At 42.5% G+C, this 19,219-nt stretch overlaps 2 protein-coding genes across 5 annotated transcripts in view; both read right to left on the minus strand.

Annotated features, from left to right (window-relative positions):
• skor2 (SKI family transcriptional corepressor 2) overlaps positions 1-9,262 on the minus strand; it is a 167,665-nt gene extending 158,403 nt beyond the window's left edge. The window contains exon 1 of the mRNA XM_049603630.1: positions 9,110-9,262. The gene's annotated coding sequence lies outside the window, so the exon portion shown is untranslated. The remainder of the gene's footprint in view (positions 1-9,109) is intronic.
• Positions 9,263-11,019: 1,757 nt separating this feature from the next.
• The window catches only part of smad2 (SMAD family member 2), a 28,986-nt gene continuing 20,786 nt past the window's right edge, over positions 11,020-19,219 (minus strand). For 3 of the 4 annotated variants that reach the window (XM_049603646.1, XM_049603645.1, XM_049603644.1), the window contains one exon: positions 11,020-16,328. In XM_049603646.1, the coding sequence (XP_049459603.1) occupies positions 16,205-16,328 (124 nt within the window). In that variant the 3' untranslated portion in view covers positions 11,020-16,204. The remainder of the gene's footprint in view (positions 16,329-19,219) is intronic. The other variant, XR_007451669.1, reaches the window with a different exon arrangement.

Below are 19,219 nucleotides of genomic sequence, written 5' to 3' on the forward strand. Positions count from 1 at the left end.
CTTAATTAGCCTAACACTGTGGTAAAATTGATTGAAATGCAGAACATCAATTATTAAGCCTAACTGTTTTCATAACCCCACACACACCCCGCCATGTAGCACATGTAGGGGGAAGGAGGGGAGGCATAATAGGGGGGTGGAGGTGTGTGTTTTGATAAGAAAGGAAAGGTGTGAATATACATGTGTGTGACTGTGCACGCGCCTCCGAATCCCAACGCCAAGGAGAGTAACAAGATAAGACGTGAAAACATACTGTAGATTTTACACAATGAAACACAAAGCACATACGGACACACATATACACTCACCAGCCACTTTATTAGGTACACCTGCTCAACTACTTGTTAACGCAAATAGCTAATCAGCCAATCACGTGGAAGCAGCTCAGTGCATTTAGGCATGTAGACATGGCGAAGACGAGCTGCTGAAGTTCAAACTGAGCATCAGAATGAGAAAGAAAGGTGATTTAAGTGACTCTGTTGGTGCCAGATGGGCATCTCTAGGGTTTACAGAGGATGGTCTGACAAAGAGAAAATATCCAGTGAGCCAAAATGCCTTGTTGATGCCAGAGGTCAGAGGAGAATGGCCAGACTGGTTCAAGATGATAGAAAGGCAACAGGAAGTCAAATAAGCACTGGTTCCAACCAAGGTCTGCAGAAGACCATCTCTGAAGCAACAACACCTTGTCCAACCTTGAAGCAGATGGGCTACAGCAGCAGAAGACCACACCAGGTGCCACTCCTGGATTTCTGCTGCCACATTCAGATGGTAGGGTCAGAATTTGGCTTCATGGATCCATCCTGCCTTGTATCAACGCTTCAGGCTGCTGCTGGTGGTGTAATGGTGCGGGGGAGATTTTCTTAGTACCAACTGAGCATGGTTTAAACACCACAGCCTACCTGAGTATTGTTGCTGACTGTGTCCATCCCTTTATGACCACAGTGTACCCATCTTCTGATGGCTACTTCCAGCAGGATAACGCACCATGTCACAAAGCTCACATCATCTCAAACATGACATTGAGTTCACTGTACTCCAATGGCCTCCACAGTCACCAGATCTCAGTCCAATAGAGCACCTTTGGGATGTGGTGGAACGGGAGATTCTCATCATGGATGTGCAGCCGAGCAACTGCATGCAAGACTGACATGTATAATTAGATTTGAAAAACAACTTCACAGAAACAAGTGTATTAAGGATTTGCAAAGTGAAGTATCTCTATATTCCCAGCTGAGCCTGATATTTCCTGTCTACACAGTGAGACGTTTAACTTACTACTGTACAACATCCTTTATGACCCATAGACCTCCTCCATGGCCCCATCTCCCAAACAACCCCTGCTGTTATCCACTGACCTTTTGAACCCAACCTGAGTGCAGGTCACAAATAGGTCGTGGTGATGTCATTTAAACCACAAACACACTTCCTGCTCGTTGATCATTATGGCCTGTGGTTGGCTGATAATGTAGAACTCACAGGTGACCAATAAGAATAACAGATGTGTTTGAGCTCCACTTCCCAAATTGATTTGTGGCAAAGTGATTTCAAGCTAAATGAGTTCTAAAAAGTAAAGCCCAACAATGCCAGAACAATTTGGCCATTATTGTCACAGGTTAGAGGACAGTTAGTTCGTCAGGAGCTTGACTGTTTTTGACTTGTCCATTTGGGACTGAAGAGGCATGTTGTGGTTTACTTAACAGCTTTAACAGTGACATCTCCAGGCTGAAAACATTTTACGATGAGTCTCAGGGGTGTGATATGCAAGTAGGTAAAAACAGGCTTGTTTTTTTTTAGCGTGACAGATGTGCATTTTTCAGGTTGTCCCCTGCATTTGGAAATCAAGCCCAAGGGTCAATGATCTTTAACAATCCAAAGAGCACCAAGCAATCAGCACTATACGGTACTGAGGCGTTGTTATCCACCAAGCAAAGAATTCTTCCTGTCAAATGTGCTGTTAATGGGGCGTCAGTGGCTTAGTGGTGGAGCGGGCGCCCCGTGTGCAGGGCTGTTGCTGCAGCAGCCCAGGTTTGACTCCGGCCTGTGGCCCTTTGCTGCCTGTCACTCCCTCTCTCTCTCCCCCGCTTTCGCACTTATCTGTCCTGTCCGTTGAAGGCTAAAAATGCCCCAAAAAATATCTTAAAAAAAAAAGTGCTATTAATGAGAGAAAGAAATGGTATAGAAATTAAAGAGGCAGATTTTTCCTTTCGACATTTTTTGGTCATTTTTCTGGCTTCATTTTGTCCTCTTACTATCTGTCAGTTTAGAAAACACATTTTTCTGGAGCTGACTTGTGTCACAATGAAATAACATCAAATTTAACAGTGATAGGTAAAACCAACGTGTAGCAATGAGATCAAGACTTTGCTATTGTTAGTCAAACTTCATTAGCAACACACGACTAATTTGCTTTATAGGTATAACCACTACAGTTGGAACTTGGGCTCTGGCCTCTGCTCCCCAGAGTTCATACCATAGTCTGTATATGATGATGGACGACAGGACAGCTCCCCAAAGTGAAGCCGGGACTTGGCCAACAGACACGACACACTACAGGTTGGTACGCGACCAATCAATCTTGGTCATCTTTTACAACATGTATGATGTCATCGGATTATTCTAGTCCTATTTTTATTACTACTACTATTATTTCAGTCACTGTGTCTGTTCATGTCTGAGCCGAAATGTTATTGTAGTAACGTAAAAAGTGCCACCAGATGGCAGGAGCTACATTTGAAGCACTGCATGCCAACTATGCAAGTCGCTGAATCCTCCACAACAAGTTCCTGCAAATGTTTCACAATAAAGGCCTTTTTAGAAGCTGAAGGGATTCTCTGAACAGAAGTTATAAGGAGCTTTTAATCTGAAATGGATAAGGAAGTGTTAGAGTTTGAAATGACGGCAGGATGCATTAACTTTATCAATTCAAACGGGGGCGGATATAAAGTAAAAATATAAAAATACAGAGGAAATAATAGTTAACAGCCCGTTTATGATGTAGTCTGTTTCAAATGAAGCTGGTAGCCTCTGCAGTTGTGGTGAGTTAAAGCCACGACTCTTTAATTTTCTTACTTTATGTCCCTCTCCATTATGAAGAAGTAACATTATCTGCTAGCTTGACGCTAACAGCAGGATGATAAAGTGCCTCTGCTGTTTCAGTCCATCATGTTTACCTTTTTTACAACGGCTGTGACGGGAGAAGGTGTGAACGACAAAAAGAAAATTTAACATGCTAATCTTTCTGTCAGGACATTGGGAGGCACCCTAGTAGCAGCGTCGGTTGTCGTCTACCATGACACACTACACAAGACGGAACGATGGATTATCACATACGACACTCATTGTCGGCCGGCACCATACAGCGCTGCGTCGGGCTGATATCATGTAGCGTGAACTCAGCATAAATCCTACACAGTTGAACTGCAGAAGTTGATGAAAATCAGATGTTGAGGATTTCTAAAAACCGTGGCACACTGTAATATGGCCCGAGCCTATTTCACCTCGGCTTGCCAAAATGCACATCATGAGAAAGGCCTATTTTAAAGAAAAGAGATAAGAGAGCCCACACAGTCCTGAGAAGAAGCCAGTCAGCTACAATGCGTAGAATCACTGGTTTGGTTTACTGTGGGTGTGCAGGGTCTTTAATTAAGAGAATTATGGGAAGCTTCTCTCTAATTCAGCTCCACACACTGAAGCAGGTAAAATGGACGTTTAATTCACATAAAATCTCTCTGTGTGCAGCTCTAAAGCAACAACAGTAATAAAACTGGTATTGAGCATCTCCTCTTAAAAACCTTGACCAGAGAGGACCTACAGTCCCAGCATCCTTCACTGTGCCCCCTCTCTTTATATGACTACAGCATGCCCCGTCTCCCTGACTCGATGACTCCCTGACCTCCAGTCTATCTTTGTCCCAGCGCTGCATCGCCACGACCCACTGAGTCAGTGGAAAACTCATTTAGGCCTAATTACATGGGCTAGGCTTTTGACTCTCTTACTTTCTTTCACTGAAGAGGCACTTTCTTTCTTTCACCCCTTCTCTTTTCTCCTTCACTCTCGCGCCGTCCTTTTCTCTTTGCTCTCTCGTTTCTTCTCTCCTCGTGCTCCAGTTACCAGATCAAGGTAGCCCTGCGCTACCAGCCAGCCAGAGCGCACACACAGGACATCCAACACTCTGGTGCGGCCAAGAGGCCACAGGTACACAGGTACAAAGGCTTTTAGTTGGTGCATTGTTATTTCCTCAGGGTCAGCCATAGGTTAGGGCCCAGTCTTAATTAGCTGACATAACTTATACATGATTACCCTTCTTCGGGTCCTATGGCCCTAAACACACCTGCACACAAGCTCACACATACACAAAGTGCCTTGCTAAGACCTAAAGCCAAGAAGTAAAGTGGGTTCATCCAGGAAAGAAACACACCAACAGAGACGAGCACACACACGCGCATCATGTCTAAGGTTTAGAATCTAGGGGTCAGGCAGGTGAAATGTAAGGAACCCTGGGAGGAACCTTACCCCAGGACGTCAGACGGCACAAAACAACGTCAGAAACAAAAGTCATATTAATGATAGATGACAGTCTGGGGTCAGCGCTCAGGTCGTATGTCAGGACCTACATTGCCATGTCACCAGGAATCGAAGATGGCAGACAGGGAGAGTTAAATGTGTTTTTAAAAATCCTCCCCCGCGTGTGACAGGTAGGATTTTCACCTCAGATATATGGACATAAGACTGATAGAGAGGTGGATAGTAATCATGAATAAACACTGACACCTTACACATTAAGGAAAGAATTTAAATCGATGTCTTTACTAAGACAGAGTCAACGCAGCAAAGGGTATGTTTGCAAACGTAGCTTTTATGCATTTTGGCATTTCGTCCAACTGCAAACTGCGTTTCAGGGACCGGTTGCACAAAACACCTTAAGTACGACACTGAAGGCTTAATTTCTCCTTAGCTGAGGGACTTACACAGTTGCACAGAATCCCTTAGAAGGTTTCCTTAGTTAAGGAAAAGCATACCGCAATGAAAGAGATTTTAAAAGTTGTAAAAGTTTCCATGGAGATTGTTTGTTTGCTTAGACTTATGCTTGTGACGCCTCTTATCATCTCACATTGTTGGCTTATTGTTGGATGGTGAAAAAAGGAAACCATACTGGTCAGAGGAGAACGAATGTAGGAAGAAGGAACAAAAATTTATTCAGTTAAATCTATAGTGTAAAATCAAAAGTGTATCCACTGGGTTCTCTTGGTTGCAGAGCACTCTTCTCTCTGAGTGTTAGTTCTTTTCATTTATCACCATAAACTTGGTTGGATTGCAGTTAAGGTAGAATCATAGGTACCTTAAGGGTTTTTGTTTTTTTACCTTGCTGTGGTTGCAGAGGTCTTTTGTGCAACAGTATAAGACCAAGAAAAGGAGAAAACCATAAGGGTGTTTTGTGCGACCAATGCTATTTTGAGGAAACCTTAACTAGGACTTAAAGGAAAATCTTAACTGAAGGTATTTTGTGCAATCGGCCCCAAAGTCCTTAAAACAAACCTTGTGTTAAACTCTGTCAGGGTTCCACAAACTTTTCAGTGTTGCCGTGCAGACAGGGAAAACAAAGTTTTGGGCGTTCAGCATTGTGTGTCGTTATCTCCTTTGTGAGGCCTCAAAAACATGGTGGCATTTCCTGCACTGGTGGATGTGACCTAAACAGTGCTGGCTCTAACCTCGCTAGCAGGACTTTTTACATGTTTATACATAAATGTACAGTTACTCTTACCACTATCTTCAGGAACAAAGGTGTCAGAGGTCACTGTTCCAGGTAGCCGACTGGCCAACACCTACTTCTTCTCCTTTGCGTGGCTTTAGGGTTATGGTTATATCACCACCTCTAGGTCTGACATGCTGATGACAACGCTCCAATTGTGTTTTTGCATTTTCAGTTTCACCCCGTTTACAAAAATACCCATGTCAATGAGCAGGCCTGAAATGTCCGTCCATCCATCTATCCGGTTGGGTCACGGGGGAAGCAAGCCAAGCCAAGCACCCCAGATGTCCCTCTCCCCAGCAGTGCTTTCCAGCTCCTCCTTGGGGACCCCAAGGCATTCCCAGGCAAGATATGTAATCCTCCAGCATGTTCTGGGTCTTCCCCGGGGCCTTCAACCAGTGGGACATGCCCAGAACGCCAAAAGCGGGAGGCACCACCTCAGCTGACCCCTTTCGACATGAAGGAGCAGAGGCTCAACTCCCAGCTCCCTGCAGATGTCCGAGCTCCTTCATTTAGCAGCTTGTATCCTCAGCCTGAAATGTGTGATATAGAATACACAGTCCAACTTAGAGAAAGTGGACAAAACGCTGGACAAAAACTGAAAGAAGCTCGAACATTTACAATCATGAGTGTGCAAACTAGCCTGTACTCTTAAGAGCAGCAATCCCAGTCTCATTTCTTTAACACAGATACCAATGAAAGCCCATAATTATAATCTGATAATCTACCTTTAATGTGACGTGATGTTGACAGAAATATTCTCTTCTTTAGAAGCAGATGCTTACCAGCAAAGAAATCTGAACCTGCCATCACTCTCCTGGACCAGCCAACCTCATGTTCATATGAAATCCATAACCCGCTGCAGACTAACAGGCTCACTGCTGCAATACGTACAGCATGCTGCTGCCTGTAATTTACCAATCTGAATTACTCTCATAGTTATTGGAAAGCATTTTGCATTTGCGGCCGCTGCACGAGACAGCATGGTTACAGCACGTCAGATCGATACCCAGCCCATAAAGCAGACGCCACGGTCACAGGAATTAACGTGCGTGTGTCTATAAACCATTCAGAAACATAAACATAAACTGAAATCCGTTCTGCAACCACAAGAGATAAAAATGACTGCCACCATTACCAGTCTATATTACACTTCCAGAAAGTTTAGGTACACTCAGGATGTAGTATTAATTTGTTTGGGAAATGCTTACTGCTCTGTGCTGTAATAGGGCTCAGGGGAAGGGATGGGATCCAAGGCCAAACCATAAGGAAGGAGCATCAACAACAACAGCTTAATGATGCTCTGGTAATGGAGCACAAGCGGGTCACTTAGAAAGAGTACTCACTCTGGCTCACTTTGCACACACATGGCAATATGTGCACTAAGGCAGATGCAAATGGGAAGGTGCCAAATACTTGTACGTGGATGCACAAACAAAGAATATATGCCTAAAATATATGAATGCCAGGTCACGTCTAGAGTGATGACACACGCAGAAATCATTCAGTCCAGGGACTGCAGATTAAAGTTACCAATTCTGGTGCATTCACATCGTAACAAAGTCACCTAATGTGCTTGTTTCTGACGCATAAACAGCAGCCGTACACACGCACGCACAGACACAGCCTCTTCCCTCTCAGACTGTTCGCTCTCAGCCCACCAAACCTTTTAACTGCAATGGTTTTTAATGTGTTTTAATGTGTCTGAGATGTTTAACTGTAAGGCCATCATTTGGCTAAGTAGCCTGCTGCACTGCGCACACAGAAGGGAGGGGTTAGAGGTTTCACTCGCTGACAGTAAACAAATCTAAATAATTCAGAGGGAGAAATTAACATTTTATTTATTTGTTATTTATCAATTACTGTTTCAGGGATCCGATGTCTGTGTGTGTCAGTGTGTGTGTGTGTGTGTGTGTGTGTGTGTGTGTGTGGAAGGAAAATGGAAACAACTGTGGGTCTTAGAGGTGGAGTTACAGCGAGATAGGATTTATCAGACTCCCTATTTGAGAGGCAATTTCTCCTTTGAATTTAAACGTCACTACTTTGGTTGTGACCGATAAAACGTTACAAAAAGACTTTTTAAATGCAGGTTATGCTGTCTGAAATGTGGCAGGGTCAAAAATGCTCTGCATTCAACACTAAGATGGATATGGCTAAAATAAACATAAGAACAGGAGGAGAGTTTTTGTGGAGAGATAAGAGCGACAAACAATAGACGAGTTCAACTTCATGAGAACAGCTTCTCACTCAGAGGTCTGTCATTAATGTGCTTCTACCTCCCTCTACTGACTATTAGTGTGTATTACAAGTGGCACAAGTAATGCAATCTACACTCATACAACTACTGTTTTTACTGCTGATCTACTCACACACAACCATCTCTAGGGTTTGCAGAGGATGGTCCCAGAAAGAGAAAATATCCAGTGAGCCAAAATGCCTTGTTGATGCCAGAGGTCAGAGGAGAATGGCCAGACTGGTTCAAGATGATAGAAAGGCAACAGGAAGTCAAATAAGCACTGGTTCCAACCAAGGTGTGCAGAGACCATCTCTGAAGCAACAACACCTTGTCCAACCTTGAAGCAGATGGGCTACAGCAGCAGAAGACCACACCAGGTGCCACTCCTGTCAGCTAACAACAGGAAACTGAGGCTACAGTTCACACAGGCTCACCAAAACTGGACAATAGAAGATTGGAAAAACATTGCCTGGTCTGATGAGTCTGGATTTCTGCTGCCACATTCAGATGGTAGGCTCAGAATTTGCCGTCATGGATCCATCCTGCCTTGTATCAACGGTTCACGCTGCTGCTGGTGTAATGGTGTGGGGGAGATTTTCTTAGTAGCAACTGAGCCTGGTTTAAACACCACAGCCTACCTGAGTATTGTTGCTGAGCGTGTCCATCCCTTTATGACCACAGTGTACCCATCTTCTGATGGCTACTTCCAGCAGGATAACGCACCATGTCACAAAGCTCACATCATCTCAAACATGACAATGAGTTCACTGTACTCCAATGGCCTCCACAGTCACCAGATCTCAGTCCAATAGAGCACCTTTGTGTGTGATGTCATCATGTCAGTATGGACCAAAATCTCTGAGGAATGTTTCCAGCACCTTGTTGAGTCTATGACACCAAGAATTAAGGCAGTTCTGAAGGCAAAAGGGGTCCAACCCGGCACTAGCAAGGTGTACCTAATAAAGCAGCCAGTGAGTGTAAATTGCAGCCCTACCTAATATGTCTGAGGGACTGTGGTCATCCCTTAACATGAGCTGTTTGTGTATGTCAGTTGTTTGTGTTAAATAAAGGAGTAATGGGGGTGTTACTGTGGGAAAAGCTTGGCTGAGCAGTTTTAGTCTTACCTTTAGCTGTTAGCATGACCCCAGAAAGTGTCCAGACCAAACGTGTTTCCCTTAAGTTTCACTGTTAAACTCAGTCCAAGGACGAAAAATCAAAAGTAAAAGTTATTTTCTTGAACAGACACCTCTTCACATATGAAAAAGAGATAGTCACAACTCTAGAAAGGGCTCCCAGTTAGCTTAAACTAAGTGTCAACTCAAAATGCCCGCGAAAACTGCCTCCACCTTCCTCTTACACACCTGGTTCCTGCTGACCCAATTAATTAGTAAGCCCCGCCCCCTGCCAGGCCGCCATTGGTAGATCAGTGATAAAGGTAAACACACCTCAAAACACTCAGTGACAGAGACACGTTTAAATTGGCATGTTCATGACTGAACTTAATTTACTGCTGAACTCTCTGTTCTCTTTAAAACTTATTTAAATACGCCCCTGATGTGAAATTAATTTCTCTTGTTTTATCCTAATGTCCATTCTTATTCTATTTATTGTGAGATTTTGTATTGATATTATCATTTATTTCTCAGCTTTTGTAAAATGTCATTCATCTCCTGATGCAACTGATGTCATGAGCTCTCCTGTGTTGTTGTGTACCTGAGGTAATTTGTGTATTATAAAAAAATAAATTAGCATATAGAGTCTCATGTTTTCATTTTTATTCCATTTAACTATCTATTTTTATTTTTATTTATTTCATTTTATTTTTGCATCTGTGTCACACTGAAGACAATGTGAATTCACCAACTAAAACAAAGACACCAGCGTATTTTCCCACGAGAAAATGACAGTTCCATGCAAACAAGGATGTCAAAATTCCAGATTAGAGCTGGCACAATATCAGATATTTTACTACACAGTTATCATGGCCATAGGAGTTATTGCCATCAATATTACTGGAATATCTACAGAATTTTTGAATAACTAAGTGAATAGATAAGTAATAATATTAGTCAAATTCTTCTTTGTTATTTGTGTCGTGTCGTGTCGTGGGATTTTTTTGACCCGCCCATAAGCCACAAATATTTTTGCTCAAGCCTCCCTGAGTGACTCGGCAAAAATGCATGACCCTCCCTCCACCATAAATTAGGTGTTTGATTTACTTTTGATTTTTGAAACTTTTAAGTTTAGCACAAAATCCTGGAGTTGAAAAAAGCCTGTTTTTCACTCTTGTCGTGCATGCTGGTTAGTTTGTGCAAACGGTTAATTTTCTGCCAAATTTTAAAAGAGACATGTAGACTAAAGGTATTTTAATGAAATATCACTGTTTCTCAGATTTGGTTGGGTTCTTTTCTAATCCAAGTGTTGTCCCACATAATGTGTTCAAGGACCGTCAGAAATTTGAAAATCCAACAATAATTTCTGTTTTTACAGTTTTCTTTGGCATGTTTCCTATAAAAAGTTAAGTAAATACAAAAGACAACCATTTAAAGTTGTATGCCTCTTCCCTAACTTAGAATAACAAACATAAGCCCCTCCCCAGTGCTTTAAAAATTATTTGACTTGCCTCCCCTCTCAAAAACAACGAACAGTCCCTTATTGTGCATTTTGTCCCTCTTTATGCAACTGAATTAAACTCAAAATACTATTCTTAACATGATATCAATCACAGTTATTGTCAATACCGGTATATATTGACACCTATGGCTCGTATGACAAGATAACAAAGCACCATGTACATGTTAAACAGAGGATAGAGACTGTTAAACACATGGTAAACTCATGGTTTGTCATCGCTCAAAGTACAAACGACTGTCCTTTCCGAGACTTGCAAACTGCCCTGGTTGGCGACAGTGTCATATGCTATCCTATGTCACATCAACCATGTGCCTACTTCAGCTGTAAGTTGTGTTTTGAGTCATAGAAAACACATCAAACCACTTAAGACATGCAGCACAGGACACAATATTCAGTTGAATTAAAACAGCTTTATTAGTGTACACTGTAAGAAGTTGACTGTATATGTAGAATAGTTGGAAAGCCTATGAAGATCGTCATCAGTGTTTGAAGAAGACAGAAATCCTAACAGCTTTGTCGTCTAATGGAATACGCTCCGTCGATAGCAAGAGAAAGGAACAGCATGTATGGTAAAATAAAAGTACAACTATACAATAACATCACTAGTGACATGTAGAAACTTCACTGTCTCCAAAAAGCCACCTTCGTAGGAGTCCGTCAGAAAGAGGCTTGTTTGGGGATACACAATTGTCATCACAATAAGAAAAAAAAATACAATATGTCATCTGTAAATAGGAATGTGGACCCTCGAAATGTGTCAATGTCGCCTACATGAAACCTCGTTTGGTCTCGTCATCCATGCCTAAAACAGAATTCTCAAGGAGTGAGAACAGCTGGTTGGTTTCTGGGTACGATGTCGGGTGGCACTCATTTAAAGAAACAAAATAAAGTTGATACAAAGGCTGTTGCTGGACGCTGGCGATATGCAGACACCAGCATGTCTAGCCATCAGAAAATACACTACCGAGGAATGTGTTCAATCCGAACGATTTGATGTCACTGCATAGAACGAACGTGGGTTAGCAATGATACAACAACCTTAAAGGTAACACTATGTTTTCATGTCCTGTGTACTGACCTTGGCAAAGTCCAGTCAACTTTTTACCCTATTAAATGAAAAAGAAAAGACCAGCGAAAAGGCGGGACAGACGGGTGGACAGGTAGATACACACAGAAAAAGACGAACATCACTGCGTTTGGCTCGTCACAAGTGATAAAAATTTGACCCAATGCTCGCTGAATGAAGCAAATACAGTCCCTAAAAAAGTATGCTTATGATTTGCAGAGTCAAACCAACCACAGGATTTTTTTTAAAAGTGTGAATCTTTCAGTTTGGTCCAAGTGCTAACGTACACCACCCTGGAGGTGGAGATGTTACCTATCGAGTGTCAATCAACCTCAAATCTTGATTTCTGCAGGATGCTGACGGTATGTTTACACATCAGGATTTACGGACTTCTTATCTTCTTATTATATGATAAACTTCATTAAACCATCATTTGGTGTTCTACAACAACCCAGTCTCACTCCGAAGTTGTCAAAATCTGGCGCTTGGGCAGTGACTTGTGGCGTCAGACACTGACGAAAAAGCTGTCTTTTAACATCGGCATGATACATGGCCGATCACTGTTATAGTTTAATGGCACTTAGCCGTGTCAGAGAAAAATGCTGCGGGATATGAACTAAAGTTAAGGCAGTTAAAGTCTGAGTAGGGAGAGTGGGTGGGGTGGTGGATGGGTCCAACAAACACTGACTTTCACCCAGGAGAGCATTGTTCGCATCCCATAGATTATAAAGTGTCCCATAGATTATAAAGCCACACCTTGTTCTTTTTTCCAAAAGTCGATGTTTGTGTGCCCAGACCCAACAAACACCAACATTCACCCAGGAGAGCGGTGTTCGCGTCCCCTAGATTATAAAGCCCATAGATTATAAAGCCAAACCCTGTTCTTTTTTCCGAAAGTTGGTGTTTGTTTGCCAAACAAACACTGCAAGATACGCGGCCGGTCGCCATTATAGTTTGACGGCATCAGGGGGAAACACAGCGGGATAAGAACTTAAATTAAGCCAGCGAAAGTCCGAGAAGGGCGAGTGGGACTGGTGGTGGACATCCCATGAGATTATAAAGCCAAACTCAGTTCTTTTTTCCTAAACCCAACCACGTGCGCCTGTTGTTGGAGGGAAAAAACATCAATTTGCGATGTTTTACCGACATAGTGTGTTCTTTTTGAAAGAGACTGTATGTAATCTGTAAATTTTCTGTGAAAATAGAAGTGTATTTTGAAAGAAAACAATGCATGTAACAGGCAGAACTTGACACGGCGTCCCAGAATGCCAACAACCAACACACCCAGGGTACCTTGCACATCGCATGTGGACGTGGAAAGTCCATGACAAAAAGTCGATACCTGACGAGGTTGGAGTGAGAATGTGTCTTCTACAATAAATCTTTAAATCTTTGAACCAACATTTCCCCGACATGTTGCAGTAATCAAACAGAAAAACGTGAACGTGTTTACATGCACACCGGCATTAATTAGCAACAAGTCAAGACCAGTCAGGTTCTGTCAAAGTTTGAAACACGTCAAACAAGCGATCTGGAATGTGACAGTATGAGACTTGAGGGATACATTTGAGAATAAAGACGCGTTGAATGGGACATATCGTGTGCATGTTAACACGCTCACTGTAAATTGACAGTTTACAACCACATATAAGGAGTCATGAGAATCAAACGTCTGCGGAGCTGCAGCAGCTTTTGCAGCACGTACTGGAATGTCCTATGTTGCTAAAGTAAGACAGATTCACCTTCCAAAGTCAGAGCCTTCCGACTGAATACCATCTGCTTTGATACTGGAAAATAATACTGCATTGCTCAGCTGCTGAATTAAATCCTAACATCTCCAAAAATCTGAATTTTGTTTAGTTTTAAACAGAATTATTTTCTAGTGACCATGGCATACTGATAGATAAACAGGTATCTTGATTTATTCATTCAGTTCTGGAACCGCATGTTCAAGGGCAAGAGGTGGGGTATACCCTGGACAGGTCGCCAGACACCTACACACCTACGGCCAATTTAGAGTCGCCAATTAACCTGGATGTATTTGGACTGTGAGAGGAAACTGGAGCTCCTGGAGAAAACCCACGCTGACATGGGGAGAACATGCAAACCCACTGCACCACCATGCTGCCATGAGAGCTTGATTTGTGACTAAAAATTTGCAACAAACTACACCCCAAAAAGTAAACTGGCAAGTTTAAATATTAAGTCAATAAATTTGGTATCAGAAAACTGAAGCTGTTAGGTTTTCATCAGCAATTAGGTTTATGACACAGTGGATCTGCAGTGTACAGGGCATACTGTAAAATGTAATACATGCATTCAGTCTTTGGGACAGCACAATCATAATTCACGTCACACCCTTTAGGCTGAAAAAAAAAATCCTAAGAGTTAGACAAGAAATTACCTTTTTCAACAGCTGTAACAGCTGATAGATTCCAAAATTCACTGGCCAAGAAGAAAACAGAATGGGAATTATGATGGCTCGGCCTCTCGGTCACCAAATCCAAACTGTGGTAAAGTCAGTGAAAATGTTCCATCCTATGCTACATACTTCATAACTCATCATCAAGCTGTCGTTTCAAGCCGAGGGCATATTCTAAAAAAATACTGAATTCTAATAAAAGGGAAGAAAGCTTTGAAGATCTTTAAATATATTCATATGTAAAAAATACACGATACAAAAATGTAGCTAAAAGAATGTGTAAAGAAAATAGCTGTGTCGTATAACTAGCTTGTCAAATACTTAAAGCTTAAATACTTACGATTTGGGACTCTACAGTACCAACGTAGGTACCGGCTGGCTTTTAGATCGGGGAAAGGAATTTTATTAAAATCAACTGAATTTAACAATCTTTAATAAGCCAATTTAGACAATATACGCAAAAAAACTCTTAAAGTGAACATTCTTAAAAATATGGAAGATTTTTTTTGTAATTGCCGTGACACCACTTGGGTTTTTCAACATTCCTATATGTACATTTCAAAGCATATCTCGCTGTATTTTACATCAAAGGCAACTTTCTTGTAGCGATATCAAGTGTGCATAATTTGGGGCAGTGCAACAACAGTATAGAAGCCGTTTTTTTTTTGTTTTTTTTTTCAAAGTCCCACACTGCGGGAGTTGTCTTCCTATCAATAAAATGTCAATAATGGAGAAAATCGTGCATCAGTCCAAGCATATAATTGAGAGAGACTTGCTCAATGTCTGCATCAGTGAAATGTAAGTGATGGTATTTCTTTCTTTTAGACAGCAGGGGGCGACACTGAGGCTTAGATTCTTGAACTGCATTATACTGAGTCCTAGTCCTACACGTCTCCAAGTCCAACACTCTCCTTCATAAGCATGATGATATAATTGTAAAAAGTTAATAAAGAGGGTGTAAGAGAGAGCGTAAGAGCGTGCGGGGGGGGGGGGGGGGGGGGACACAGAGAGTCAGTGCAAATGGTTGGCCCACAAAAACTACAAGGGGCAAACTGGTAACTGTGGTTAACTACTTCTGCTTTTGTGGTTTGTATGAAGTTCAAGAAGACGGACGTGTCCTCCACTCTTGCACTGAGATTTACTTAGCTTACTCATTCCAGTTATCTATGCTGGTTAGCAGCTGTTTCAGCTCTGATGCGAACATCTACCCCTCTACACACTCATGGTTGAATGGGACCGGTTAAACACACACAGGAAGTTATTTGTCCTCATGTGAAAGATAGTGAAGGTTTGTCTGTGTTACAGTGTACAGGTGTGTGTGCATCTAAAGGGTATGTTATATTGATTCTAGACATCAGCTTGGTCTCCCAGTGGTCACCCCTTTCAGAGCTGAAGACTGTCGTTCCGGCGTAATCATGTCCGTGATCACGACGACACAGGAACTGGGAAAAGCAAGAAAACCTCAAGATAAAAACGGAAGTTTGGTCACCAAAACCAAGAAAGAAAATCATATCCAGGCGTGGAGTTGACTTTGGTTGAGCCTGGAGTGGCAGTACTACTGTTGGTCAACCTTGTGTAAACAGAAATCTTGAATCAAAGTTGTGCTGTAGTAGGTAGGTAGTGGAGCAGTAAGGTGGACTCACGGTTGGAGAGACTGCCCTGTAGCCAGAAGGTCTCGCACGCAATCCCCAATAACAGCCGCTCTCGTATCATCAAGCAGGACAGAGAAGCTCTGTCGGATCAGAGCCTCAGTCAAATACCAAAAAAAACATGAATGCAGTCTGGTCCATTATGACATCACTCTCGACATTTGGTATTGCAGGGTGATTTCAATTACTAGGTCCATGATTACTGGAATGTCATCTTAATCCAACAGAGCCGAAGGTGGTCAGGCCCACACTGACATCATTGTTAACACTGTCCATCAGCAATGTCATTCCTCCATCCTCCAGGTCCTTCGTGTGATCCTTTTTTTTCTTGATGATAATATTAGTGCCTCAGTTTAAGACTGCACCATGGTCTTCCTCAGGACATACTGGTCAAATGTTGTGTGACATGACAGTTTGTGAATTTGCGCGGGCAGCAGCAGAACCCTGTTTAGGACATACTGGAGCAGCGCACTGATGGTGAACCCATCTGGGTCAGCACCTTATCCAACCACTGGAGGGGGCCGTTGAGATGCAGCTCGATCCAACAGGGAGTGCTGGTTACTGTCTGACGTCTGTGGGGATAAAACACAGAATGAGGGCTAAGGCTCAATAATAAACACATCTTACAAGTTAAAAAAAAAACAAGCAGCAATGTATCATCTTAAAGTCATCATCAGTGCAAGTCTCTACATGTGTGTGACCACTAAATCAGACTGAATATGCCAGTTTGAACAGGTGTGTTTTCAGACGGGATTTGAAAGTGGAAAGGGAGTAAATATTGTGAATGTCATGGGGGACAGAATTCCAGAGGCCGGGGCACAGAACGGCTCAAGGCTCTAGAACCCATGGTAGTCGAGCAGGCAGATGGCAATGCGAGTTGGATTGCAGACGAGGAGGATCTGAGAGTACGGGTTTGAGTTCAGACAGGTAGGAAAGGGTTGGATTACGAAGGGCCTTTAAAGGTGAGAAGTAGTCTTGAAATCGATGTGATCTTTAACAGGAAGCTGCTGGAGAACACCAGTGATATGATCTATGGAGGGGGTTCGGCTGAGTTCTGGACCAATTGGTGTTTATGAGGACACTTGAGAGGGAGACCAAAGAGGACAGGATTGCAATAGTCAATGCAGGATGTAACCAAAGAGGATAGCCGTGTGTGAGGTGTAAGTGACGGGAGAGGACTATTAATATTACGTAGATGAAAGTAAAAGTACACAGGTCAAGTAACATTATTGATGTGGGCCTCCAAGGACAATGTACTGACACCTAGACTCTTCTTCTTCTTACTGTCATGATTTCAATGTGCACGCAGCACTAACTTCAGGTAGCCAGCTGGAAGCAGACCAGTTACTGCTTGAGTATCATGGGAGTTAAGTAAAACAGAAAAAAAAGTAGTAGTAGTAGTTAAAAGAAAAATCTCCCAAAATAAACACTAAATGGTTGATTACCATAAAGGGCGCATTCAGACCAGAATAGTCCGGGGGACTCGGTTCGATTGGGCAGGTAATGCCGAAAAACTTCACACCTTCATTTGGTTCGGTTCACTTTCACACTTCACTTTTTAAAGCGGTATTGCCCGAAACGACCATTGACCAGGAAGACAAAAAAGCATGAGGAAGAAGAAAACCCAGCTCATCGATTGGCCAGGTCCAAAAACGGAAATCCATAAACTAACCAGCAATATATAGTCCTCTGACCATATATCAATAAGTGCCTGCACCTCCTCACCACTCCACGTCTGCCCACGAGACATTTTCAAATCTTTTTATTTATTTTTTTTTACCTCTGCTTCTCCTATACTACTATACTAAAATACTACAGCATTTTAATCAAAAAAACTTATCACTATCATATCAGCATGCTATGCAGTCAAGTTAATGAGGGCCTATTGCCTTTGTGGAAGAGTGTAAGTGCCAGTTCTAGTGCTGCCCCTTTGTACAGTCAACATTAAATAATCCTCTGGTGAGGAGTAAACCTGCCTCCTGCGTAACCTGCCCTTAGCTCACTAGGGTAGGCCGACACACTGTATTTAATGTCTGTCATAGTGGTGATACATGGAGAGCCTTATCTTTTCAAAGGTGGTATGCAGTTTAAGAAGTTTGAGAACCACTGCTACAAGCTAATTACAGCATTTGTACAGGAGTGATTCTGTCACTGTCATCATGATCACCATGAGTGGTTTCCACTGTATGTAACAGAAAAAGTATTGCGAGTACAAGAAGAAGTAGTAGCAGCACTGTTAATGGTGTGAGAAGAGTAAGAGCACTTTTTGTGATTTACTGCAAATAGAAAATGAATGGGAGCTTGCATTGCACAGGTCTGAGCAGATGATCAAACACAGCTGACTACACTGTGAGGGTTGGTCTGGTCTCTACAGACAGTGGAGACGCTGACTGCTAACCAGACAGGCTACACAGCGGCTTAACCCCGGCCAGTGAGGACAAGCCAAAACACCCCCACAAACACTGCAGTCTGGCTCCTGGGAGGGTGCAGCACAAAGCGGAGCCAGGAGCAGAACAGATGTTTGCTGGGTGGATGGTTGGAGGGCCGCAGAGACAGAGAGATGCACACAAATGCTCTTTAATCTCTGACATTTGACAACAAAAGGAGGAATATAATGGAGATTATACACATGCAGTGCAGATGAGCGCGTGCACACGCTCTAACAAACCTTTTACCTCGCTTGTTTACACAGTGTGCTTCATCATTCCTACGGTTTTTATGTGAGGATACACCTGTATTCATTTAACTCAAGTACAAAGAGGAGAGACAAGACAAAAGAAGCGTCCTGTCCTCCTTAACAGAACTCCCATATGTGTGCTCTTTGTGCTAATGAAACAGTATCAGCTTTTATTATGTCATTTCAAATTTTGCACAGGAAGTGGTGACTCAGAATCTGACCACGTAACCCTTTGGGACCATGCCAAGGTTTGAAGGTTCAGCTGGATTTGTATCCTGAGTCTTTTCATCACTTTTTCCACAACTGATTTCAGTGAAACTGCCGACACACAGAGATTTTTGCTGCAAACATGCTGCTACGATATTTGTAGTTTCACACAGGGCATATGATATCAGCTTGTGAGTCAGCGTTCAGGGCAGATGGTAGAGTTGCACTACACAGCATTTGGAGAGTCTGCAGGCTTTGCCAAGCTCTAGCCAGACCAACAGGAGCTCTGCCAGTCTAAGGAATATTATGGTTAGAATTTTAGATGTTGCCTTTTGCTGGCAGTTTTAAGCTCCAAGTAAGCCTGCACAGGGTAATCTTAAGCATACATGTACAGCCCAAAGAATATTTAAGTGAATAAAAAACTTAAATAACCTTTGATTCCTCTGACATTAAAGTTACCTCCCAACAAAGAAAGGGTAGACCAAACAGCCACAATACCCAGGGACATATCAATTATGTTAAGTAACAACCAACAGTAGCCACAACACAGCCTGCAAGCAATCTTTATGTCACCAAGCA

Source organism: Epinephelus fuscoguttatus, linkage group LG18 (genome assembly GCF_011397635.1).
Source record: "Epinephelus fuscoguttatus linkage group LG18, E.fuscoguttatus.final_Chr_v1".
Taxonomy (NCBI): domain Eukaryota; kingdom Metazoa; phylum Chordata; class Actinopteri; order Perciformes; family Serranidae; genus Epinephelus; species Epinephelus fuscoguttatus.